General features: G+C 38.2%; 1 protein-coding gene and 1 long non-coding RNA gene across 4 annotated transcripts in view; one reads left to right on the top strand and one right to left on the bottom strand.

Moving 5' to 3' along the window:
• Positions 1-19,570, top strand: part of LOC120797587 — a 41,182-nt gene extending 21,612 nt beyond the window's left edge. Inside the window, exons 2-3 of the long non-coding RNA XR_005708543.1 lie at positions 18,784-18,850; positions 19,543-19,570. This is a non-coding gene — a long non-coding RNA (uncharacterized LOC120797587). The remainder of the gene's footprint in view (positions 1-18,783; positions 18,851-19,542) is intronic.
• Positions 12,699-27,862, bottom strand: part of LOC120797585 (pyruvate carboxylase, mitochondrial-like) — a 283,931-nt gene continuing 268,767 nt past the window's right edge. For 2 of the 3 annotated variants that reach the window (XM_040141375.1, XM_040141376.1), the window contains exons 25-27: positions 17,238-17,378; positions 16,705-16,806; positions 15,337-15,486 (exon numbers count right to left, since the gene is read on the bottom strand). In XM_040141375.1, coding sequence (XP_039997309.1) covers positions 15,337-15,486; positions 16,705-16,806; positions 17,238-17,378 — 393 coding nt within the window. Of the gene's footprint in view, positions 15,487-16,704; positions 16,807-17,237; positions 17,379-27,862 lie in introns of all 3 variants that reach the window. The other variant, XM_040141374.1, reaches the window with a different exon arrangement.

The raw sequence follows: 27,862 nt of genomic DNA, 5'->3' as shown, positions 1-27,862 counted from the left end.
AGGGCATTTTCCGCTTTGGCAGAGGTATGTGCTCTATTGAGTGCAATTCTAGTTGCTAAAGTGTTCACAATTTCACTGCTTACTTACTCATTCAGCAAATGTGTTTCTGTCCATTGTACAAATGTAAGTGACAAATGTAAGTACAAAAATGAAACAAACAAACAAACAAAAAAACAGTCTGTAGACACAGACTTTGGCTTGCTAGGGGCTTGCCTTCTTTCAGAAGCCACTGGATTACTCCATCTCTGGTCAGGTAGTGTATGAGTGTATGTGTGTTTGACATTTTGTGCTGGAAGGGCTGCTAATTATTTTATCTACAGGGTTGCTTACAGCTCAACCATATGGCCTGTGTGGCAGCCAGAAATACAAAATAATTGACTAAATGTGGCTAAAAGCTGCATACAGCTCAAGTTGAGTAGAATGTTAGTTTTCAGTGGGGTCGACTAGAGTGACCGCTTCACATTAAACTGAGCCGTTGTATTCATTGTTAATATCAAAAATATTGCATAATAGAGTTTTAATATAGTCAGCTACTGATTTGATTTTTTTGTTAGAATGAGATCTTTTGTCTCAGAGTGGGAGTAAAGTGTGAAATATTCAAGCTTGGCATACCAGACTGTTACAGGGACTGCCGTGTGGATTTACTCATGCAGCATGCACGCACACGCGCACACACACACACACACACACATCCTAATGAACTGCACCCTACAGCTTTATTTGCTGGGTTATCTTAATGAGGGTGTTTAATTTACCACAGTCAATACTAGCCTAGAACCATCCATATATATATATGTATGCTTTTACCAGTAACAGGACACACGAGCCTATAACATGTTTGTAGGGATGTGTTTGTGTGTGCAGTTCAGACTTTAGTGCAAACAGTAGTGATTGGCATTTGTTGGCATTCAGGCCCCTGATTTATCTTGATCTAATGCAGGGAGGCAGGGATGGAAAATATGATTTTTTTTACAGTGACCCAGATCTGATGATTTTTCCACGTGCAGCTGGCAAATGATCAGAATTGCTCTTGGGTCTTGGAGGAAGACTTTTGCTTTTCAGGTTCACACAAAATCCTTGACCAATGGTGACATTTTTAACATTTTACATGTGTAGTCATTTAGGCAGTGCAACAGTAGAAAAAGATTAAATTCTAAGAATACCAATATTGGAAAGACTGATCACAGAGAGCACAGGGGTGGGAATGACCTGAAAATTCAACAATTACGTTTGAATGTGAGAAATAAATAGCAGAAAAAGGGCTGAAATAAGAGCTATGTCAAGGGATTTAAAAAGAATGAGAGTAATGTACTGTACAAAGATGGCAGAAATAATGGTGGTAGATATGATTACACAGGGGAGGATGAAAAATAAACAGTTTTCAGTCTTACACAGAAGATGGGTTGATGCTACTGTTTGGACTGGACAAATGTCGAGAATCAGCAGGTGGAAGGATGTGGAAATACAGGGTTGTAAGACTCGGACCTTCACCTGGAGATATAGAGATGTCTTTCATTTCTTTTTTGATTCATTCTATTACTCAACTTGGTTCCCTTATCTTTAGAGACTCTACAATGCAAGTTCCTTTGGAAGTAACTTCTCTTTTACTGCCGTTAAAGTTCCAGAAGAAAATACAGAGGAAGTGTTTCAAAAAATCTTGGCACTGCTGTACCTTAGAAAAACAAAACATCTAAGCCTAAATCTGATTTAATGTTTGCTTTTTAACAATCAGCCATCACATCAGACATTTTTGGTGTGTTTACTTTTTACTCCTAAATTAATGGTTAGAATTAAACTACGGATTCACTCTGTCTATCTAGTTGACTCCTTATTGTGCTAAATGTTTTGTGAAAAGAATGTGTTAAATACAGTGACACTATCTGGTAAATGTCTTATTCTTTGGCATTTAATCTGCTCTAGCCAAACTGTCTAAAAAAGTTCCTGACTTTGTGGCCTGTAGCATTTTGTCTGTATCAACCTCTTGAAGCTCTGACTTTGATGTTTATAAAGAGTTGTCCAGTTGTGCCGTCTAAAGATGAGAACTGTTTTTAAAAAACTGAACAATTTGTATGCCCTGTTTTACTCGAAAGCAATGTCTTTGTCTAGACCGCTGCTGCACAGGTTTTGTCCGGTATCATATTTGGCCTCCCCATACTGGATGTTGGGGAAACTGATTTTACAGATTATTCTGAAGCTACTACATGGTTTCGCCCCTAGCTACATTTCTACCCTTCAAGCTCTTTTCAAGCCAGATGCCCCGAGGTCTCTGGGCAGAGCTCTCCTGTCTGATCCACTGTCTGGACTGAAGACCAAAGGAGACCCAGTGTGTGGAACCACCTTTACAAGCAACTGAGGCAATACACAGCGAGTCACTTTGTAATAGCTCACTTTAAATTCTGTTCTTATTCTGTCTTCTCAAAAGTTATTCTTTCTACATCACTGGTGGGTTGCATCTTTGTCACAGACTACACAGGCATCAATAAAACCTCAGATTCTGTTATATCAGTGGTAAAATTGTCAGCTCCCAGTGAAAAAGATTATCTTTGTAGTTTACTGAGGGTGTAGGCTTCATTTAGAAATCATTCCAGTAAGAGCTGTAGCTCTCCAATCTAGCCTCATCTGAAAGCTGTCATTCAGAGTGCAGAGTACTCTGTTAGCAGTATGTGTGTTATTACGTCTGCCAAGGTTATGTTTTCACCCATGTCTGTTTGTTGATTAGTTTTTTGTTTTTTTTATTTGTCAGCAGGATTATGTAAAAATGACTGAACCGATTTGCACTAAACTTGGGGGAGGGATGGTGCATGGTGCCAATGAAGAACCCATTAGTGGTTTTGTCACTTATACTATAGGAGCATAGGGGTGCGTGCGTGCGTGCGTGCGTATGTTTTCTCACTCAGTTGTGTTGATGCCATGTTATTTACTTTTAGTGTCTGTGCCTACACTGAAGGTGTTAGCATGTTGTAGCTGCTAATAGGTGTCAGTGTCATGGAAAATAAGACACTTATATCCTTCTCCAGTTTATCAGCAAACCACCACCATTATCTTTACAAAGAAACCCTTGAACTTAGTGATTTCTTCCTGAGCTTTGCCTCAGTATTATCTTACAGAATATTTCACAGTGCACCAGTGTGAGGAAAATATGGTCAAAATCTGGATCTTGACCACTTCAAACTATTTTAGGCATGTTCAGTGATTCCGTTTGAGGTACTCACTACAAATATTCTCACAATTGTATATGAAGGGGCACGCAACACAAAGACAAAATTTGCCCTTGAGACACAGACAGAGGGAATGAAGTTCCAGGCAACAAATCAGTGGGGGAAAAAAACATCAAAAATACATCAATACAGACTAAACAAATAATTAACAATAAAAATAAAAATGGTAGTTGGTATGGGTAGAAATATAAACAAAAAAATGGAGGGGTGTGTGTTGCATGTTTGTATACATATTGAAGATGCGGTGTCAGTGGAGATTATTTGTAAGACAGAAAAAAAGTAGAAAACCAATCAAAACATCCAAATAAATTACAGTAAATGAAGGTATAGATAGGTATAGATAGAAATATGTGGGGAAAAAAATCCATTGTGTATTGAACAGTTTGGGTTGTTTTTTAAAAAAAAAAAAAAAAAAAAAAAGGTAATGAAATAAATAATGAAAGCAAATAAAGGAATAAAAAGGTCATAGAGGAGTGTGACTGAATTTGCACGTGTGTCCGCACGTTGAAAATGCATATTTGTTTAGATTGGTCCTCAGGCAGAGGAAAAATATGGAGACTATATATTCAGGTAATAAGTGGTGGCCAAACAGAGTCTTTGATAATGATTGTGGACTGGTTCTCCAATGAAATGAAATGTAGAGTGGGTTTTTCCAGTGTGTAATAATTTCCTTGTTTTCCAGTTCACAAGAATAGTTTTCTTGCTGATAGTTAAAGCGATGAGAATTTGTCTCCTGGAATTTTCAATTATATTAATTAGATAGATACTTCCTGGTAAGCAGAGAAATGGTGATAGTGGGATAGGGCAGCCCCGCAGGGCGGGAGGAATGATGGGGTAATTTGCTACCAGAAATGTTGGACAGGTGAGCAGTGCAAGAGAGCATGGAAGTAAGTGTCTGTCTGGGGTATTTTCTGTGCAATGTTAACAGATTTCCAAGTGGACCAGTCCCATTTTAAACATCTTCTGCACAGATTAATTAACTCTGTGTATTATTTTATATTGGATGAGCTGAATGTTGCTCATATAGGAGTTGTCGTGACAGATTTTTGTCCAGAAGTCAGCGTTGAGGGTGATTAATAAATCTTGTTCCCATTGTAGTATGGGTAGCGACCTTTTTGCATCACATCTGTTTATTATTTTATATATCTTCTATTGAAGTTGTTTTGTTGATTTGATATTGGTTAGTTCTGTAATTTGAGGGGTAAATTCTAAATTAAAATTATTTAAATTGATCTTACTTTTGATTGATGATTTAATTTGTAAATAATCCAAGAGTTTGTTATCTATGGCATATTTCTGGACCAAATCAGAAAATGAAACTAGTACGTTATTTTGAAGAAGATGTTTAAGATGGGTGATGTCTTTTGATTTCGAGGAACCAAAAAGTAAAAGTAAAAACTTTGGATCATTCTAAATCAAGACGTTGAGACGCCAGACGTTCAAATAAAATGGAAAAGAGTGATGGAGAGAGTGGGCATCCTTTCTTAGTAACCCTGTGTAGAGTGAAGCTTTGTGAGGTTAAACCATTAGTAATGACAGTGGCCATTGGTGTGGTACATAGAATTTTGACCCGGTAAAAAAATTACTCTCCAAATCTGAATTTCTCTAATGTTGGAAATAAAAATTTGCAATTAAGTTTATCAAAGGCTTTTTCTGCATCTAGTATAACAATAATAAAATATTTTTGTTGAAGCAAAGAGTGGTTGATTAAATTGAATAACCTAAATGTATTGTTTGATGAGTCTCGACCTTTGAAGCTGATTTGGTCTGAGTGAATTATAAATGGGGTGACTTTCCCAATTCTTGTAGCTAATGCTATACTAATTATTTTTATATCTGTACTGATAAGCGAGAGGGGTCAGTAACTGGATGTGAGAGTGGGATCTTTGTTGGGTTTCAAGAAGAGTAAAATTGCAGCAATATTCAGGTTCTGAGAAGGTCTTGAAGCTGGTTTTATAATATTCAAAAAATACTTGTAGAACTCAGCAGAGAAGCCATCAGGTCCTGGTGTTTTGTTGTTTGGCATATGATTAAGAGTGTTGGGAAGTTCATCTTCTGTCAATGGAGAATCAAGTTTGTTTTCTTGTTCTTCATTGAGATCTGGGAGATCAATACTGTTAAGGAAGGAGATGATGTCTTCTTCCCTGGGATCATTTTCTACTGAGTAAAGTTTGGTATAGAAGCTTTTAAAAATGTTATTGATGTCTTCTGGGGATTGGGAGGCCTCCCTGCTGAGTCCTTGATAACTGAGATTTTTAGTTTTTTCTTTGTTCCATTTTATATGAGTTGCAAGGTATTTACCAGATTTTTTTTTTTTTTTTTGATTAAAAATTTTCGTCAAATTATTTTTAATTATATATATATTTTTAAATTTATTATTTTAATTTAATTCATATTTAAGTCTCATTAGTTCTGTTTGAGTCTCCTCTGCGAGATTACTTGATGTCTTCCATATCCTTGATTTTCAGTTCCAATTTGGTTTGTCGTTCCTTTTCTATGTTTTGTTATGAATTGCATATGAAATGATTTTGCACCTCAGTACTGCTTTCCCACTTTCCAAGAAGAGTGCTGGTGAGGTGTTTGGAGAATCGTTTATTTATTAGGAAGGATGACCACTCTATTTTAATATAGCTGTTGAATTGGGGATCTTTTAGAAGACGTGTTTAGGTACCATCTGATGAATTATTTTAGGCTTGTTTTCTAATATTCCATATAAGGGATACTGGAGCATTATCGCAGATAATAATTGCATGAATCATTATAGAGTTGCTTGTTAAGAAGAAATCAATGTGTGATTATGAATGGTGGACTGGAGAAAAAAGAAAAAGTTCCTTTGCAGTTGGATGTTGGAATTAGCAACAATCGGCAACACCCAAATCGCTCACGAACTGCTGTATATACAGCATATCATCTATCTCTGATAGTGATGATGCCTTCTTGGAGTTGTTTTGTGATGAAGCTTTGTAATTTACAGTTGTTTTTTTGTATCCACTTTAGCCTCACCTGCTTCCACTTAAGTTGTTGATTTCCCGGGATGACTTCTGACAGCTCCGAGTTGTGAATTTCTTCTATCCAGCTGTGGATGGATAGTACAGTGATAGCTGAAGAGTTTTTGCCAGTCTAACTAAAAAGCTGCAGCACTGATAACACAACCTGTCTTGTGGCTGCTTTACATTCTGTACATTCTGGCGTACTGAAACTGGGCTGACAGCAAAACCAGATATTGTAGCTGTTTTTCTTTCACTGCCAGAAAATGTTCTGATGTGAAGTATAATTTAGCTGAATGTTAGGACATGTCATGATGTCTACAGCAAGACGGATATGCAAAAACAATAAGACATCAAGACCACCAAAAAGGATTTTGAAGCAACAGTAGGGAGGACCAGCGCAAAGGTGTTATTTTAACAGTGACACAGTGTTTGACTTTATATTTTTCCTGTATTTTTCCTTTCCTCTTTAGAAATGTAGAGGGCTTCAGACATTAACTTTCAAAATCTAACAGCAAAGTTTTTTTTATTTTTTTATTGTTATCGGTTATCAACAAAAATAGTACATTAGAACCATCATTTAGAAAGGAGTGGAACAGACTTCTCCGGTTCCTCTGCTGAGTCTAAGCAGGTTAAACCTCCATTCTGCCAACTCCTACCTGTCATCATGTTTCTATGTAGACAAACACACAATTTAGTTGTTCTCATTGTTGTATTTCCGGTGTAGGTAGAGGGAGCTCAATTTGCGAACACAGGCAGTGGAAGTAGCAGGAGGATGGAGAGCTCATAGTTGTGTATGTACATAGAATGAGCACCAAATTTATGAACTGGTCTATACAACAATTTAGTACGAAATGTTCTCCATTCATCGCTTGAGCTATCACCAGGCACCATTCATTCAAAACAAAACAAAAGTTCAAGCTTAGTGAAGATAGTGGAATAGTCTTTTCAGATGTACCTTCCTGGTTTTAGGTCTGATCTTGTGGAGCTGTGACAGTAAAAGCTGATATTTGCCATAGGTGGAGCTCACAGGCTGCCAGCACAAGTGTGACTTCTCCCATGCTGAGCCCGGATTACCCAGTGTGAATCAAAGCTAATGTGCATCACTTGTTTTAATGCATATAAAGACGGACGTCTGTGCTCAGACAGCTTGAAAGATCACATAGGCAAGTGACTGTCAACCTTGGACATATTCCTGTTTTCCTCTGGCACTTGCTGGACAGAAGGTGCTTAGAGGTGTTTGTGTGTAAGAGAGAGAGAATGAGAGGGATAGAGAGTGTGCTCGTAATGTTTGTTCTTTTGCCCTGCTCTTCTGCCTGTTGCCCCGGTGCAATATTCTGACACCAATGCGGAGGATTTAGGGGCACATAAAGACATCTGATGATTGGCTCCGTGTCTCTGATGCACGTGAATGAAACTAGCACTTCTTCTTTGATCTTCTCCCTCTCTTTGCTTTCAGATTCCTTAATTCCTGTCTCGGCTCTGTGTCGCAGTCTGAGTCGCTCTTCTCTCCTCTGTTAGCTCACTCTGCCTCTGTCGCATTGAATCCTCCCTGTCTGGCTGTGTGTGTGTGTGTGTGTATCTGTTTCTGCTCTTCAGCTTCGCTGTTGTATTTGCTGCAGTGCTTTGATTCGAGCTGGAACACTTTAAGCCCACAGTGGCAAAGAGAGGTCACACTTTACAGACATGCACATGGAACACACTCACAGTTTAACACACAATTTAAAGCCTTGGTGTGTTAAAACAAGGAACAGAGTGCATCAGCTGTGTGTGTGTTTTTTTTTTGCCATTTCTGACACCTGGGGGTAAACCAGTTCTGTGGAGCAGTTTCAGTACTTAATTAGATGTCTCATCACATACGCGCATGCGGTTTTAACACTCTTTATTTCTCACACATCAGATCACACATACTTGCATCAAAAGGACTTGACGGAGATTGACTCTGGAGGGGCAACAGGAAACGATCCATGTCGTGACAAGCTACTGGCCATCATTTGATGCATTCATTAGAATTGTCAGTGTGATAAGCACACAGCATTGATCTGTCCAGTTAATTGACGTGTGAAACTGTGTGTTAACTCATCACTTGTGAGGTTGCTCATGGCTTAGTGATGCTGCCGTGCTGCTAATAGTTTAATAATAGAGCTGAGTCTAGAGGAGGAGAGTACTGGCAGATACAGTAGTTTCCTGTGTCTCGCTACTTGTCATTTAACAGTGTTAATAGCTGGAACACACTGTATCCCAAACGTTCAGTGGTATGCACCTTGCGAGTTATGAGATCATTGCATCAAGAAATTGAACGGAGCCAGATGTCGGCGTTAACACGAGATGTGCCTGCAGGGATGTTTCTCTGTGGACATGCAGCATGTGAGGCTTTACTGCCCTGGAAGCCCCTGGCTGCTGCTTCTCAGACAGGTGGAAAATTGTACCTAAAAGCAGTCTTTGAATAGGGATGAGTAATGGAAAAGGAATGGAGATGGCAGTGGATCACACCTGCCAGACGATTGCTCAAAATCCCTCATTTGAAAGTGATATGCATTTGATGCTGTGCTGTGTTTCATTTCATTCCTGATTTTACTCCATGATTATCAGTTCTCATATCTGCTTCTTAAACATCTGACTATTGCATTGGCTCAGTGTTTTTTAGTATCCATTTCATGTCTCTGGCTTGAATTTACGGTTTAAAATCTAAAGCAATATGGCAGTTTTAGTGTCTGAATGGATCAGAACCTGGTTGTGCTGATTGACAGGAAGCTTAAAGGCTGACAGAGCCGCCCATCCCGTCTGCCTGAGACACTATGTAGCCCGTCCTCCTCGTCTATTCTCTCTTTATTCAGGAAGGGGGATTACAGTAAAGAAAGCAGCAAAGCAAGCACTGAAGGGATTATCGGACAGCAGCAAAAGGATTAAAGGGGAAAGTTGCACCTCAACAGGGCAGAGGACCCCTGTGGCCCATGTAAGAGACTCATGCATGTTTTAGAAAGTTGGCTGCACAGCCAGCTGCTGCCACATGGCTCTGCCAAAATTTCAGAGAGCTTCTTCATTAGGTGTTTGACAATCAGAGTTGCCAAGACTTCACAGCTCTCATGCGAGGGTATTTGCTATTCATTTGGCCGGAGGCAAAGCGGACAAAGGGATGAGCAAAGAAAAGCCTCAAAGGGGATTTGAACTCTGGTACTCATTTATAGATTAGACCCAGGAGTTATTAAACAGTTTCAGTCCAAATTAGAAACTTAGTCTGTGACCTCAGGACCCAGGGAAATGAAAACATTTGCTGCTCTTGTGAAGTTGAGACCCCATCAACGCAGGTCCTTGACCCATTTTGAGGCACAGTGTCAACTAAGGGGAGAAAAAGCCAAGTGTTGGAAAGTGGCCATATGTTGACACAAAACTGCGCAGCTTTTCTCTGAGTAGCTGACTGGATATTGACATTGACTGGAGCTCATTAATCTAAACCTCCTACCGTAGCTTTAGCTATGATGTGACATTAGTAATTAATGCTAAACCTTTATCAGTCCGACACAGTGTGTTATTTAAAGATACCTGTAGGGTTTTTTTTTTTTTTTTTTACACGACTATAGGCGCTATAGGGCAGCAGGTCTCTGCCAACTGCTGTGCTATAAGGAGGCTAAAAAGAGAGAGGCCCAATCGCTCGTAACAACGCAGGCTTAAAATGTTTATATAAAGGCTCTACAAATATTTGTGCTTCGTAACAATTTGACAGTTAATTGCTTATCAAAATTAAATTAAATTAAATTTATCAAGCAACACTGCCAAAACTTTGCTGGTTCCAGCCTCTCAGATGAGATCATTTGCGGCATTCCTCTGCCATATATTATTTAGTCCAACTGACTGACTGCTTGTCAATCATTTAAGTCATTTCTAAAGCCAGATATTCCCTTGTTCCAGTTTCCCAGCTGTTAGAATTTGCTTCTTCTCTTTGTCTTATGTGACAGTTAATTAAATATCTTTGTTTTGGACTGTTGGTTGGACAAAATTAGGAATCTGATAACATGAACGTGGGCTAAAGGAATGTTGGAGGGGCATTTTTCATTTTGTAGAACAAATGAATAATTGAATAATTATAATTTGCAGCCCAAAACATGTTTCATAGCTTTAGGAAACTGCAATGGACATTTTTTGGTATTATATACATTTTTATAGACTCAATCAATTTATTCATGAAAAATTGAAATATTTGTTACTTGCTGTCTACATTTTAAGATTTGAAATGTATTCAACCTGTTTAAGGATTCACAATATGTGAGAAATGTTGAATTAAACAAAAGTTTGTTTACAATCAAAACTCCACAGGGTACCTTTTAAAAAAAGAGCCGGCTCCATCATTAAGTTGCCAAGCACCCAATTATCTTCAACAAAATGTGATTACTGATGCCCATACTGTGTACCAAACAGGGAATACAGTTATAAGATAGTTTAGCCTCATTTTGAAAACCAATTCCAGTCTGTTTTACTTAAAGATTTTGTCCCACACATAAAAAGATGGAATTAAACATTCAAAACAATTTTCTCAATAAAACTTTCTATCTTCATTGCCATGGGAACACACTAATCTGTTATTGTAAATTAGTAAGCCTTCCATTAATGTGATCATTATTACTGCATAAATATTCAACTGAAACGCAGATTATTGCTTTGACCAAAAGGATGCCACCAGAGGCCTCATTAAGAGAGAACATAGGAATCTTTTCGTAGTAAATGTGGGTCTAATGCACATCAATCATCGATAGTCTGCATCTTGCACGCAGTGTGACGGCGTGTTAAGATTATTTTTCATAAAACTGTTGAAGGCACTTGAAAGATTGTCAGAAGAGGGAACTTTGTGACATTTGCTGTCTTCATGTAAGAAGTTTGACATCAAGTATTCTGATTAACAGCACATAAACTTAAGGAAATGTCAGGTAGCTGATATGTGAAACAGCCCTCAAATGTTTTTATCTCCACTCGACCAAAACCAGCTAAATTCAGGGACTACTTTATTACCATGATGCATTTACTCACAGAGGATCTCACTAGAAATAATTAAGGTCATGGCAGGCAGATTTATCCTCCACTCTTCTATTCACATATGCTAATTTGATTGTTATTAATCAAAGTTGTCACTCAAGTCAGTCAACACGTGGGTCATAACATCCATTGTGTTACAAGATGAGCCCTGTGATTTAATTTGACGACTATTAGGTATCAAGCTATTCTTTCATCCCGGCCCCATAGCAGCACTTCCTCTCTGCACACTTAGAGTTAACCTATTTTACAAAGAGGTGACAGCCAGCCATGCATGGCGTAGTGGTACATTATTGTTAGTGATGCTCAGCTTCCCCCAGCGAACACATACCTAACAGTGGAAGTGGCGGCTGATCAATAATGCCAGTTGAGCGACAGACTTGATTGATTTAGTGTGGTTAATCAGTATTAATCGGATCTACAGAACCTCTTTAAAAGACAGCAGGGTGTTAGGGTAAATCCACATCCAACCACACAGGAATTAGCCTGTTTGGAAAGCACAGAAAATCCCTCAACACATTCAGATACAAACTGAATTCTGAAGAGCATGGAGGGTGGATTGAGAGAATAAAATAACCCAAAGACACTCTGGCTCGAACAACTGTGAGAAAACTTGTACAGAAAAAAAAATTACTTGCAGTGATTGGAAGGGTTTTTGCTTGTGAATGTATTGTTAAAATCTAATTACTAGTTGGACTCATTATTCTGAAAGAGCTGCAATTTGACAGCTTGATATGTAATGTAGGACTTAGGCTTTCAGATGAAATATACATTTTCCTCTGGCCAGCATTGAGCTGATAAGTCTGCTTTGTGGTGAGACCTTGACAGACAGGATCATTCGAGTTTGTGATGACGGTCTTTGTTCTTGGAAACCATAAACCAAAGCTGGCCTTCACTGGAGTCTTCCTTGTGCTCTTAATCTTGCAGTGCTCAGATTTTAACTCTTGCCTGCTATATAAAATGTTGAATACACACCAACACAAGCAAATTCAGATACAGTAAAGTTTATTTATAAGTACAGAGAGAACAGTTATCGCTTTTATTTGATACTATGTTTCCCTTTTTGTGCGCTCCAGCTCTTAATCGCTCTGAGGACTTGAGGATACTTAAACTGTGAACAGGTAAATGTAAACTACATTAGTAAAGTAAAATCATTAAAGCAAAATGTAGATTGCAAATCAGGATTATTTAGAAATACCAAATGAAAGAAATTTTGACAACTAGTGAACATTCTTTGATAGAAATTCCATGGAGACATTTTGAATCTGTAGGCAGTCATGCCTCCTAAACTGAGAGCAAACAGTTTGTTTGGATTCATAAAAACACACAAATGAAAGCAATACAAAAATAGAAATGTCACAGACCCTATTTTCATACTCTCCGTGACAGTTCACTTCTAGATAGCATGAGCTCAAGAATGTCAACGTAATAGCCCCCTTTCTGAAACAAAACATTTTCCGGCTGTGTGTATTTTTTCCTCTGATTTATTCTTTTTTTTCCCCAGACACATACAGTAGTACGTTGGAATTGCTGCTGGCTAAGACAGAGAAACATAGCGATACAGTTTACATTATTGTATGAGTTGGTGCCAACATCTAACATGTGCAAATTTACACTGTGGAGGGAAGGGAGAGGAAAATATGATGAAAAGGTGGTTGGATAGATGAGGCAGGAAAAGCAGATAAGAAGTGAGAGGAGCTAAAAAAGGAGGAGGAGGGGGGATCATTACATTATTGTGCAACAGCTTGTCAAAAACACTCATTCATACATTCCCATCAATTTATCTCCATCTCTTTCAAAAGACTCATACAGACTGAGACAGCCAGGAGGTATAGTGAGGAGACATTTCAGGGTTCTAATTAAGTATGGCATCGCTGCTCAGTACTGATGCATAGTTCAAAAGGGGACTCATTCTCAGAGGTAATGGTGCAACAATTCTGGAAACAATCCAGTCGAGTACAAACTGATTCAAGTTTAATATTGTATCTCGATCAGTGTGGTCTGTCTGAGGTGCACAGATGTTTTGGAAAGTAAGCTGTTGTCTTTTCTGGCTCACTTTCCCAAACACTCCCTGCTTTATTGTATTACAAGGACACTGTGACACTTCCTTTACTACTGTAATTGATATGTGATCTTAATGTATTCCTGCTTGTTAACTATCTATCACTGGTCAGGGTAGGTGCACATTCAGTTCGGCATCGATCACTTTCAGGTTCAAGACCCTCAGATGGTTCAAAGGCCTGCAGCTGACATTAGTGGAGTCTAATTACAGTGTTTTATCAATATCATCTGATGATTGAATAGGGTTGTTGCGGCATTGCTTTTAAATGTTTTGGATAGTGCTACAATGGAGATTTAGCCTCACCAGCATGTAGTGTATTTAGTTTTCTTTTGGTCCAGGCAGCACTCAAGGGCTAAGAGTGTTAGTGTGAATATTTTGCATTGGTGCGTGTGTGTATGAATATTTAATTTCTCTTAGAATGTTTCAGTTCTGGAGGTGCAACAGTATGGGGCCTGGTGGACGTTGTCTTTAAAATTTGCTTTAACGCGTGCACACAGAAATTTAGATTAATTTATGCAAACACACACGCGTGCATTGCAAATTTAAAGCTGAGCGCTGCTACTGGGAGTCTCCAGAGTCTCTTATTAGTCCGGCTAATTTCACATCATTTGACAGAGAATTAATTCATAAATTAATCAGCAGAGCCTCCGAAAATAACACCACATGCCTCCATTACACTACCATGTAATCCCATTTACACCTAGCATTAAAATCCCCATACAGACAGAATACCATTCACCATAATCGCTGCAAGATTCTGAAAAGACAGGGTGGGACCGCTCCTCTGACAGCTTTTTCAACACAACGTTATTAAACCAGAGACAATTAAAAGGCCTTAGAAGCCACCTTAAGACTATGTGACTTTATATCTCTGAAATGATAGAGCTCAGCTGGTTTTGGGTTTCCTATGTGGCCTACAGCTTCATTTTAACAATGCTGCGACAATTTGTTTCTGCTTTGGGATTTTAAAGACAGGTATGAGTGGGAAAAACATTTTCATTTTCACAGATCTTTAGAAAAAATAAACCACCATCTATTATTACTGATACAGTAACAGAATACTTTTCACCGTAGTGCAATATCTAACATTTCTGGCATGTTTATCTGTTTACACATTAAACCAAAGTGGCACCACTTGCTTTGTTGTGCTCCTATTGTGAAAATAGTGGGGGGGTTTTCCTTTCAGCAGCTGTGTACTTTGTGTTTTCCAAAGATCAGTTTTAAATTTTTTACATACAAAAATAAAAGTGAGTCTAAATGCAACGAGTGATTACACATTCCCAGAATGCACAGTGACTCATGTCAGAGAAAAAATGAAAATAGTGTTCCCATATGAAAAAATGATTTGGTAATACATCCTTAAGTTTGTCCTCCTTTGTCTGAATCCTGCTGATTACAAAGAAAACACATTTATAGTTGAATATAGGTTCACCTACACGGTTTTAATATATTAGGCAACATCAACAGCATAGAAATGGAAATTGTGGAAAGTAGATGTAATGACCCTGTTAGTCTTACACATGGTTAGCTCTTTGTAATACATCACATTTGAGACTAAGATATAAGTAACGGAATGTATCACATTTCAAATATTCTGTATGTTGTTCTAAAATATATATTTTCTTCTACAAGTTGACAGGACATTAGTAGATACTTTTTTTTTATTTTATTTTTTTACCTAATCACCACATACAGGGAATTACTTAGCTTTTGGGAGAATTACATGGAGATTGGAATTCCTTACTAAATTATACCACTATTCAATCAAATTAATGCATTATTTAGGACTGCCATCATCTGCTCTTTACACCCCTCAGGTCTGGATATGTGTAGATCTGTGCTTCATTTTGTGTCCTCAGTATAGCCGAACAGAATATGTACAATATGTCCTGCTGTACCACCATAGAAGAGATCAGTGTCTTTAAAGGATTCCTGTTTTTCCTTGTGGTTCTTTTTTATTTTTTAATCCCCCCGTTCCTCCATCTCTCACAATTTGCCAAATCTGATTGTCTGACTACCCCCTCCCTCCTTCTACCCTCTCACTCTACTCCTCGATTTCCAGTATCAGGTCATCTCCCTCCAGGGAGACGTCGGCCGTGACATGGACTGCCTTTATGGTCCCGGCCATTGGGGAGTTGACCACGGTCTCCATCTTCATGGCCGAAAGGACACACAGTGGCTGACCCTTCTCCACCTTTCATGATTATAAAGATAGTTCACAGAGCATTAACAACACAAGTCAAATGTACAGATCACTGAACGAGCACTGTAATTCAAGGTTAAAAAGACAAGCATACTAAAGAATGGCACATAAAGGTTATTTTACTTTAACAACAAACGCAAGCACATTGTTGCTCATTCATAGCACATTATTAGAGTAACTAGCTGTGTGTGTGTTTTTTTTCTTTTTTTCTCCCCCCCTCAGTTTAAAGGGTTAGTTCAGTCAAAAACACCTTCTCGCTTATCTAACTGGCCATGCTCACAGTTTTGTACTAATTTGTCTGGGTTTTGAGATAAGTCTGGGATTTCTGGCTCTACCCCAATACAATGGAGATGAATAGAAATTAATACATTGCGCTAAAAGCGATGAAAAATGACAGTGTCCCCATTACTCTGGATAATGTAGAGATGTCACTGAGCATTTTTCCTTTGGTTGAAAATAATTCTGTTGAATTTTTGTCAGGTAATTTTTCAGTGCTGTGAGCACCACAAATGAAATTTCAATCATCTACTTTGGGCTGGACCCTCGGTGCTTTGGTGGTACTGACCACAATGTGTCCATAGCAGCACGTCAAATAGTACTACTACTTTGATCAGTTTGATTTAAATTGTAATTTTACCAACTTTAGACTAATTTGTTTGAGGCAGAGTTCTTGTAATACTGCATGTGTTCAAACAACATTACACATATGATAACTACAAAAAGATTTTTTTTATATTCCTCAAAGCAAGGAAACAAAATAGTAGCAGTTTTGTATCACTACTGAAAGGAGGGCATTGCAGCAGTAGTATTGAAACGTTTTGAAACAATACCCAGCTGCATGCTTCCACTGCACTGGTCTAGAGGCAGAAATCCCAAAGGCGGGCCTGGTTGCCATGTGAAATGTGATTTAGTGCTGATAGTATAATAATTTTGGTATTGCTGAAAAAATGACAATTTTCTTGATACTTTGTTTTCAGGAATAACATCATCCATAAATAACACAAGACACAAAATTATGATTTAAACCAGGAACTATATAATCAAATTACAAATTAACAAGATGAGATAAAGCCAAAACTATCTGTTGGGCTAGAATTAAGTGCAAATTTTTTTCTCCTCCCAAGGGTAAATTACCATTTCACTCAAGGTAATCAAATCTGATAAAAACTGAAATGTTGAGAGAAAAGAGGAGTTTAACAATAAACTGACCTTGGATCCGACTTCCACTTTGACCTCCAGGACTTTTCCAGGCATGGGTGCTCCCACCTGACCCTTGATAGACTTCTGAGCCTTAGGATGGAACTTCATTTCCTGGGTGGAGGGATAAGGAGAGATTTCATGCATGTATCTGTCCAGTCCATCCACACATGCCTGGCTCCATTTATTCATCCCTCCAGACAAGTATCCATCGATATAGTCGTTCAGTCACCCATTCAAACACTCCTCCCTGATGAGCCTCCATCTACCCTCACAACCATTTGTTTCTATGAATAAAAATCGCCCGTGACTTCCAAGTGCACTTACATAAAATTCTTTTTTTCAGATTCAAGTTTATAATAAAAAACATGTCTTTTAAAAGCCTCTCTATTTATTTACCTGCTCTGACATCTATCCTATCAAAACATCATCCATCATTTATTCATCGACCAACCCATAACTCTTCTTTCATCAACAGTCTGTATCTGTCAATACCTCCCTCCATCAACCCATCAACTATCCCAACACCATGTCCCTCCATATACCTTCATGGCAACAGTGTCTTTGACCAGCACAGATCTCAGCTGTCCATTCAGTTCAAAGAAGACCTCTCTCTGACCAGCTTTGTTCAGGTCACCCAGTGCCAGTGCCTTGATGTGGAGGATCTTCCCTCTCTCCAGCTCCACCTGGGATAAAACAAAGCCAAAGAGTGGAGGACAGAAGAGGGAAAATGGAAGATGAAGGAATGTGTGAAGGAGGAAGGGACAGAAATTAGATTAGGTTAGAGAATTGAAATTAATACAGGGTTGCTCAGTTCACAAGTACGGCAAAAGCAATAAAAACAGACTCCAGAGCCTGATGAAATTAAAAACTGAAGTCAGTGGCGTGAAGCAGAGTGTTTCCTTCTCTTCTTATTTCTATTCACTCTCCAATTGGGGTGCAGTAATTCCCAGCATGCACTGTGGTAGAGGATAGGAAAACAGAGAGGTTGCCAGTCCATGAGAAGGGACTCATTTAGCCTCACTTCATTTAAATGGCTCAATAAATTAATCAAAGCATTTAATGCTGCGTGAATTTTTTATTTTACACTGATGAGTAAATTTTCCTCAAATTTCACTATATGAAGTAGGTGAAAGGCATTAATTTTGAACCGCACCAAACAGGTTAGATGTTAAAGCAACCTTCAAGCACAACAGTTTTAGTCAAGTAAAAATATTAAACATGAGTTAATATAGTTTAAGATATGACTTAGGGTTCTGCAAAGTCCAGCTAAATAGACACTGAAAAATGGATTTTATAAACTTGGTATATAATCTCTTAAGAAAAGAGATACAGACACAGAAGTTATAAACATTATGTCAAGACTTGTAATAAACACTGTACTGTATGTGTAGGTGCTTGGCAGCTTCACTTTCTACCTCGGAGTAGTAAAATAAACAAGACAGGAATGGCTGTATGCTGTATCTGCCTCTGTGTGTTTACACCAGACATATCAATTCTTACATCAAATAGAGGGAGAAGTGGTATATACAGAATGACAGTCTGAGAGACAGACAGGAGAGTGAAAGAGAGACACGATGGCAGATTTGATGGTAAAAAAATATTTTCCTCGTCTTGAAACTGTGACTCTACCTGCCACCTGTAACAGTGTTGTTTTAAGACAAAGACATTGTCTCTATCAACACCAGAGAGGCGCTCTCCTTCTCATATCAGTTCTGGTCACTGCTGTATTGTCTTGCTAGTTTCTCCCTTGACACCAAACACGTCATATTTTGTCATTTATCTAACGCCGCTTCTCAAATCTCTTGTGTCACCAGTGGGAGACTAATTTTTTCTGTCTTTCCATTTGTCCAACTTCCTCTCTCTGCCTTTCAGTCTCTCTCTTTGTCAGTCCTACAATGTGTCACAGCTTTCCATTTTGTATTGTTTTTGTGCTACCTATTTCCTGGGCCACTTTGACTCTCATGCCTTTATTAATTCCCCTCATTTGGAATTTCCAGCTTCTCTCTTATCTCGTCTGGCTCTGTGTCTCTCTCCACCTCCTTGGCCCTACCCCTCTCATCTTTTTTGTTTTTCACATTGACATTTCAGCGCCTGAGTCCCAGTTGATATTCCAAACTAAGTCTGAGTGCAAAGACGAAAATACACACTGCTGCAGGTATGTATTGATCTCAATTTCTTTCTGCCTCTCTCTCTCTCTCTCTCTCTCTCACTCTGGGTGCTCTGGCTCTTCATATATTTTCCCCTCTCTGTATCTGGTAACAAAACATTTCTGTGCATGCCCTTGCTTTCTCTCTGGCACTCAATATTCATCTCTCCCTGTTTCTCTCTCCACCTTCCTTTACATAGAATGTCTCTCCAGCTTGTGCTGTTTTTATCAGGCTCTTGGCAGCTCTTTCAGAAAACAAAACTGCCTCCCTTTTCCAACTGTGTGGCTTCTACACTATGTCTCATCACAACTGCTCCCATGAAAAATACAGTATGTGTCTCTTTGAAGAGTTGCACAAAAATTTATGAATCTTTTGAAGATGATTTTGTTTAAGGTGTAATTGTGTTTGCCAGTTTTATACACAGCTTAAAAAAACTTTAATTTAGAAGGGACATTCATTAAGACTTTCACTTGTTTAAATTAAACTGACAAGCTCACATTTGCTGCTTACTCCTACCTCTTACACACTGATGTTACTGGTCATAACAGTTCTCTCTACAGGACACCTCCTCTATGGTTGGCTTCACTTAATTGCTTTCAAGTTTAACCTGTACTTCCAGGTAAAATACCAGGGCTCATTAAGCTTTGTGTCTAATGGAGTCTCTCATCAAATATTAAATCTTTTCCCTCTTTTTTTCTAGCATACAGCAACATACAAAACATTCAGGCAGTCATTTAGGTAAGCAAAGATGTATCAGGATATTAGCTTGGCTTTTGCAACTAATGACATAATACCAGTGCATGCCAAATCGGAAACCCAAGATTTGTCCCAATACCATACTGTGACTCTTAATTTTATACAGTATGTACTTTATACTAATTCTCTTAGTATATTGTTGGTTAGTGTATAAATAGGTGTGTACTGTTTGTGTACATAAAGAAAATTATGCAATACATGCACTTTAATACGTCAATTAAACTTCACAAAGAGAAAGCTAAATGTTATGCTTTTTTTCAATTGTTTTTGTTGTTTTCCGTGATCTTCCGAAAGCTATTTCACCACCATCCACAATTATTTTAATATTTGTAGCTGTGGGTGGCTCCTCCACTCCCTTTGTTTGTTGCATTGTGGGACAAAAGGGTATCAGCTGCACACTTACACACAGACTTTCTCAAGTTTACTTAATTGTTCCACTTTTCCAGTGTGAACACATGAAATACAGCGGCAAGAAAAAGTATGTGAACCCTTTGGAATTTCTCTCTTTTTGTGATCCATGATGAGATCTTGATCTAAGTCCCATATATAGACAAAGGCAACGTGCTTAAGCTAATAACACACAAACAATGCTCTCTTTGTGTGTTATTGGACACCGTGCTCCACGCAACCATGCACAGTGATTTTTTCTATTATGGACTCATGAACAGATAAGTTAAACCAGCTCCAATGTTTCCTTTAAACCTTTTGTTTTTTCTTCTAAGTAGAGTAGCTACAGAACTAAATCATCTCTATTTATAGACAGTTTGTCTAGCTGTGGACTGATGAGTATCTAAACTCTTTGAGATGACTCTGTAACCCTTTCCAGCGTCATGCAATTCAAAGCAATAATTGATCGTAAGTCTTCTGACAGCTCCTTTTTGTGAGGCATGGTTCACATCAGCAGATGCCTCTTGTAATTAGTGAACTCAAAATCTTGAGTTTTTTTTTTTTAATAAGTCAAAGTAGCAGTAACACACATCTCAAATCTGGATTCGTTGACTGGACTTTTGATGATGTAGCCTCTGGGTTCACCTACTTCTTTCAACCTACACTGTGTATGTTTGAATTATTTATTCAGTATGGACAAGAACAATACACTGATTTGTGTGTTACTAGTTAAAATTGTGTTTGTTCATTATTGTAACTAAGACGGAGGTCTGAACATATTTGATGAAAAATGTTTACACCTGCAGGTTTTTCCAAAGGGTTCACTTACTCTTTCTTGCCACTGTACTTAATACCTGCTTAAAATTAGTACCTAGCGTGGAATTTGGACACCAGGCTCTAGTTGTTTACTAGACTCACTGGAATATTTTAGAAACTCTGTCATGTTCAAAATGTCTGTCACAGAAAAGTTGGGGAAACTACAAGTCTCTTGCTTAAACATGTATGTGGGAAACAAAGTTACAGTCAAGACATGATTTTTTTGATTACTTGAGTGCTCTATTTCTACCTGCCAGCGCAAACAGTTAATCATTGAGTCGGGCATTACAAATACATATTTTTAAGAATTTGTCCCGTAACACCCTCAAACAAACCAAATAAACTGATATAATCCAACCAAACACTAACCACCAGCCTCCTCCTGTATTGGTTTCTTATTACCATACTGGATAGCATCTCTCGTGTATTATGTATGTTCCATATTTCAATGATATATCTGCTTTGTTATCATCTATAGGGCCCTCACATGCTTATGTTTTTTGTTATTTATGTGCTTATTTAATTACCCTGAAGCACAGTTTTTTCTGTCAAGTTCAACTTCTTATCCATTTGGATCTATATCATCCCTGTCTGAAACAAGTTTCATGTTATGCCTCACATCATGTCTTTGATTGGAGTTTATTAATGACTTGTGTGGCCTGTGACAGAGTAATGAGATTACTGCAGTGAAAAGAGCTTCATGTGTTGGTGTCTGTGCATATTAGTACTGACAGGATGTGTATGACTGGATCCATGTTTGTGAAAATCTGCTTAAATTTCTGTCAAACACGATTAATACCATACTGAGTCATCAGCACATGCCAGATAGGTCAATGTGTTTTTTTCCCCTCCTGTTTGTGTTGTATGCATGTGTGGGTGAATGACAGCAACAGGCAGAGGTGTTACCCATGTGTAGGTGTACATTTGTGTATGTGAATTCACTCTAAATAGCCTTTAGATGAAATTTCAAAGAGTGGTCATGTGGTCTTTAAAAAGCTATTTCAAGGACACGTGCCTGATTGCGTTTTGTCCAGCTTAACAGGCTCGAATTTGTCAGAAAATGTCTAAAAGAATCAATGATGAAGTATAACTCAATCTTTTCAGAACAAGAAATTATACTACTAAAAAAAACAAACAAACAAACATTGTAGTGGTTTTGTCTTCCCACTCACGATACAAAGAGGAAGTTTCTAGGCTCGCTGTTCACTCTTTGGCTGATAAGGTTCTTGTAGTGGATTTGAAACAGGCTTGAAATTAGAGCTAAACAATACCAAATGATTACTGTGAAAGCCTTTATATCTTCTTCCCACAACATCAACAACTTGGGGTTTGAGGTCTAGCTCGACGCTTTGGTGCTTCAATCTGTTTTGATCAAGATTTCCAATATGTGCTTCACACTGGGCTGCCAAGAGCTCATAAACAGCTTTTGTTCCAAACATACAGATAATAGTGTTGTTGTTTAAGTACTGCAAGAGTCATCCGTAACGGACAGTTGCTGTCTTTGCCAAAAATGTCAACTAAGTCTCACAATCACAAGCTCAAAGCCTTTTCTTCTGCTTTATCTTTTGAGGATCATCCATTTTATATTGAAGATAATTTAGCAGAAAAACCAAATTAAACTCTTACGTTCTATGCTCTAGGACCACTTTGGCCTAGTGTATTTGTTGCATTTATCCTATACAAATCCCTGTTAACCCCCATTATATTTTCTGTTTGTCTGTCACTTTTCACAGGTATACAGACAGCTGCATTCAACTTAAAGGTGTTTTCTAGGTGAAAGGCTGGTGTATGCATGCTGGAGTGAGTTATACTACCTTGACAATAAAAACATTCCTAATTTAAAACCCACCAAATTGCTTTGGCTGCTCGGTGCTATTTCCTCTCCTCAGGGCTCCCCACTGCCCTGACTACTGCAATCAGCATTGCAAAAGTTGCTACACATGAGTGGAAAAAGAAATGTGTCTCATGAGCGCTGAACAATTACCTTTTTATTTTTTCTTCATTTTGCCTACATTGACAATGATATTGGAGAGACAGACACAGGAGAGAGAGGGGATGACATGCAGCAAAGGGCCCGGACCGGATTCAAACCCGGGCCAGTGCGGCAAGGACTCAGCCTTGACATATGGTAAACGTGCTTGACTAGGTGAGTTACTGGTGCTCCCCACAATGACCCTTATTGATGGTCTGGAGACAGGCTGACACGCCACAGCACCCACACTACCTGTACATTTGACAACAGTTATTTTCTTCTGAGATGAATCTTAGAGGTTGTAGCAGCTGCCATTCACAACAGTCAACAGCCAACCTGCCTCTAACATTTAACACTCACATCAAACCATCATGGGTACACCTAATGTCTGAAAAAGTCAACTTGTAACTGTTTGAGGCGTTTCAATTTCCCAAGTGATGCTTATCTGTGTTCTAACATTGGTCATGATGGTCTCAGGAGTAAGAAGTTCTGATTCTTCATTAAAACTTTATAACTTTGTCATTTGCTGTTATAGACACGTGCAGTCTGCTGGTCATCTCCACACAAATGATAACCTTCATATAAAGAACTACAAGTAATTCCCACTACACAGTAATACACACTCAGTGTCCTCCTTAATATGTACATCTGTACAATCTAATGCTGTCCACAGCTCCAGTTGTTTACTAGACTGACTGAACATGGCAGAGTGTCTGAAACACTTTATATTATATGAGTGTGTGTCACAGCAAAGTTGGGGAAACTACAAGTCTCTTGCTTAAACATTTATCTACAAAACAAAGTCAAGACAAGACAGTCAAGACATGATTTTTTTTGATAACTTGGGTGCTCTACATTTACTTGCCAGTGCAACAGTTCAGTCTGATAGTAATTTCCCATTGCATCCATCTCCTTATATTCATACATAGATGAATTCTCTCTATATAGTAACATACACTCAGTGGCTGTGTTATTAGCTGCATTGTACCATCTAATGCAGTCCAATACAACAGCCCTGCCATAACATCTACTTTTACAAAGCACACAATGTTTAAATTTTGTTGACATTGTCAGAAGTGTGAAAATTCCATTGTATGTCCACAGTTGTTGGTTGTTATTGTTGGTGTTGTACTGCACTACATTATATTGAGACGTTTTTAATTTTTTGTCCGTGCCATTTCCATAGGGGGCAGAGTATTAGAAACACGCCTGAATATAATGCAGTCCAGCACAACACCAACATGAAGTATGATCTCAATCCTAAAACATGTTCTTTCATTAACACTTCTATGATGTATTAGATTGTACAGGTGCATATAATAAAGTGGCCACTGAGTGTAAATAAATGCTTTTTACCGTTATATGCAATACTCAAATCACGATGAAATAAATGTATCTGCAATACAGTATAATGGAGTGGCACACAACACCTCCTTTCATGAACAACACAAGTAAAAGTGTATTGGATTAGAAAAAAAAAAAAACTCGGATCAGTTGTTTCTCTTACAGGAGCTGCATTAAGCCCTTGAGGAATTTCTCACAGTAAAGAACGAAAACAATTAACAGAAACTTCATGCTGCATTTGACAGGTCACTTTTTTGACATGTTTTCATTCCATCTCTCGCCTGGTACTGCTAATCGGACTTGATCTGGGGAGAAGTTTGTTTCTGTGGCGATGACTGACTGATGTTAAGCTCAAATCTAATTGCCTGAAAGTGCTGGAAATGACATCAGTTGGAGATTAGATAAACAGAAGCAAAGGAAGATGAATACTGAGAGTAGAAAAAAAGAAACCAACAGTTTTGCAGCTTTCTAAGTGTTTTGTTGATTATTTAACCCGTTTGTTGATGAATATTGTTTCGGCTACAAATTGAGAACATTTTACTTGAGCCCACCATTTAGTATGTTGCAGGAAACTGAAAGAAATTGCACTTTTCACTGTGGCCTCAAACCAAATTAAAATAATCAAAAACTGCTGTAGCTGTCAAGCGTCTTTATCAAAAATATTGTAAGTATTTATTCTGATCAGTAATTGGTGATCCCACAATGGATTTTGTTCCAGTTCTCTAACTTACTGCATCAATGATATACACCCTGTGGTAACTAACATGAAAGGAGGGTGGAGGGTCTGCCCATGTTTCTGGTCAGTACTAGATCAGCACAATCAATGCAGCTCCTGATTCTTTGATAATACAGCAGCAGATTAGTGGTGCTCCCCATGTCCCTTGTAATATAAAAATCAATTAACACCAGCCTGGAACCAATTCGCCTCAGTGAAATGAAGCAGTAATTAAACATGGTTGCCTTTGGTGGCTCTGAATCACCGTCAGTTAAATCTGTGTATGTGTCCAGTACTCATAATGAGAGAATCACAAGGAAATACTGAGAGAAACAAAAGTATGTAGAAGGAACAGATGACTCATAATTTATGATGTGAGTTTTACTGGGATTATAGTAAATGCTGGAAGAAGGATGAATATGAATGATCCAGAGTCTAGACAAAGAGCCTAGTGAAAATGTTGAAAGTTACAAATAACAGGTAGCTGAAGGGAATGTAGACTCCCTCTCAATGTTTAATTTAATCAGTAGCCTACACAAAAGTGCTCTTTAAAAGGACACATTTCTTTTAAGCTATGAAAACAAAATACTGAAGATATAAATGCTAAGGGGAGAATGAAGTGATGACTTAACTGTCCCTGTAGCAGCCCAAAACAGTCTTCTTTCAATCCAGTACTTTGCATAATATAAATGTCCACCTGGAAAATAATGAAGTTCTTCCTTTTAAAGTAGAGGTTCTTGTATTTGAATTTCGGTCTAAAAATGATCGTACAGTCAGGGGACAGGAACACTGCTACACTGATTCAAGGAACACGGGGGGGGGGGTCCAATTTCAGTGTGGATTATTACATTTAAAATTATGCAGGTTTCCCAAAGAGACAATGACAAAAGTTTGGGCAACTATTAACCATGTGCGAGATTGTGGGATTTTGATCCTTATTCAAATGCTTCAATTTATAAATTTGGGTATTTACTGCAGATGAATACTATAGGTAGTTTTGCTAAAAAAACTGGAATAACACTGGAATGGCAAGGAGCAGAGCCATCAAGAACATCTGCGAGGCAGCAGAAAGATCCTCAAGATTGGCTCTGGAGTAGGAGAGGAGACTCATGAGGAGAAGTAAAAGCTACCTGAACACAAGCTGTGGCCTGATCAACCACAGCTGGGTCACCTAGAACAGGGTGTCTCTTGAAAGACCTGAAAAACCCCATGACCCCAAGATACATCACTGATGATGTGTTCATCTAAACAACAAAATCATCTTTAACGTACTTCTACAAGACCACTGCCATCAACATTTTTCATCAAGACCAAAGTCCTGCAACATCAGCCCTCATTTCCTCATTTTACTTTCACCCCCACATCCTGCAGTACAGCGGCAGGGTTCCCCCATGGACATTACTGCCTGTTTCTCATAAAAACAGACAAAATACTACACAAGGTCAGTACAGAGCTGCAGTCAAAAATGTCTCAGCCATCATCTCTGACCTGTCTCACCTCCTGCCATATAGTCACAGGTACAGTGTACATCCAAAATATAAAACCATGTGAAACAGCACATCTTACTAGGCCTGTGTTCCCCCTGTCAAGTATTAATGGTTTTGTACATTGTAGTGTCTGACTGAGTTTACTACTCAGTGATAAATATAGCTGAAATCTAATGGAATACTATTTATATTCTTTAATATAATGTCATTTACCTTTCAGCACAATATAGTATTTAACAGCTCCTTGATTCTTCAAGTCTGCATTTTTGTAATTGAAAAGAAAATAGTCCCTACATCTTAAAGTAAAAGTTAGACGAGGGTAAATTTTGCTACAGCCTTAAAAAAAACAAACCAAAAAAAACGAAAAACAAAAAACGAAGTTTGAAATATTGTACAAAAAAAAAATTCTTCATGTGATGACATACTGTGTGGCAGACTATTGCAATATCTCCTTCAGTCCCAAACAAGTTTCTTTTTGATCTGACATCTGATTCTTCCGTCTGTCACAAAGGTTACTGTCAGTAGTTTAAACAATCCCTTTCGACTCTACTCATCAGTCTGGATTTGAACCATCATTTTTTGATTTTGTTTGAGTTTTGCTCATCAAAGAGGTTACTAAGTGGTTACTCCTGTCATTCTCCTGCAATGTTGCGTGTTTACGCTGCACTTCCTGGATAAAAACAGCATCTTTCTCAAGATCTGTCTCCTGCTCTGAGAGAAACTTTCAATGATGACAGCAGACATCTGGAAATATTTCTGCTTACTGTATATTCATGTATGTTAAATCAATTTTAGGTCTACTGATTCTGCTCATGTAACTGTTTGGAGTTTACAGGAAATGGTTTCCTATTTAAACATCAATATTCTCAAAGAACCTGTCAGTTTTCTGATTTTTTCTTTCAAGTGACAATTATCACATTTTCTCACCAAGACATTGTTGCATTCCTGTGTCCCACTAATTTGTTTGCATGCAAAGCAAATTCAACTCCTTTGTTTTATTCCTCCTTTGGACTGCATGTTCAGATGCCTCCCAGTTGCAGAATAAACAATGATACACACTTAAAAAATGTGTAATATCCGTAATGTTATATTTTGGTCTGAGGTAACGGCCCTCAGTGCCTTTCCCTGGCCCGCTCTCAAACATCATATCACAAAAAGAAAGTGTTATTTCTGTGCAGGAGGCTCAATCTGATGATCGGTGGGCTCAGAAATGCTGTTTGTTGTTCCCATGATAAAGTGTTAATATCTCTGTCTTCCCCAATGTATTATCAGCTCTTCACTGTGCACCAAACTGCATCAAACCTCAGCCAAATGCAATGATGGAAAAATAATTTCCTGCTGATAAAGTCTGTTCTTTGTGGAACTGCTATTACATCAGAATTTATTAAAGCGCCAAGTTGATTATTAAATGAATGACTATTAATAATCAATATATTATCACAGTACTAGTGAAAATTCTTTTACACATTTCATCCATTTTTCTTTTATTTTTACATTACCTGTATTATTTTCACCTTAATTTTTAGATTGCATGGCTAAAAAA

This window comes from Xiphias gladius, chromosome 12, assembly GCF_016859285.1.
Source record: "Xiphias gladius isolate SHS-SW01 ecotype Sanya breed wild chromosome 12, ASM1685928v1, whole genome shotgun sequence".
Taxonomy (NCBI): Eukaryota; Metazoa; Chordata; class Actinopteri; order Istiophoriformes; family Xiphiidae; genus Xiphias; species Xiphias gladius.
The sequence above is the reverse complement of the archived record's forward strand: the minus strand, read 5'-3'. Positions and strand labels throughout refer to the sequence as shown.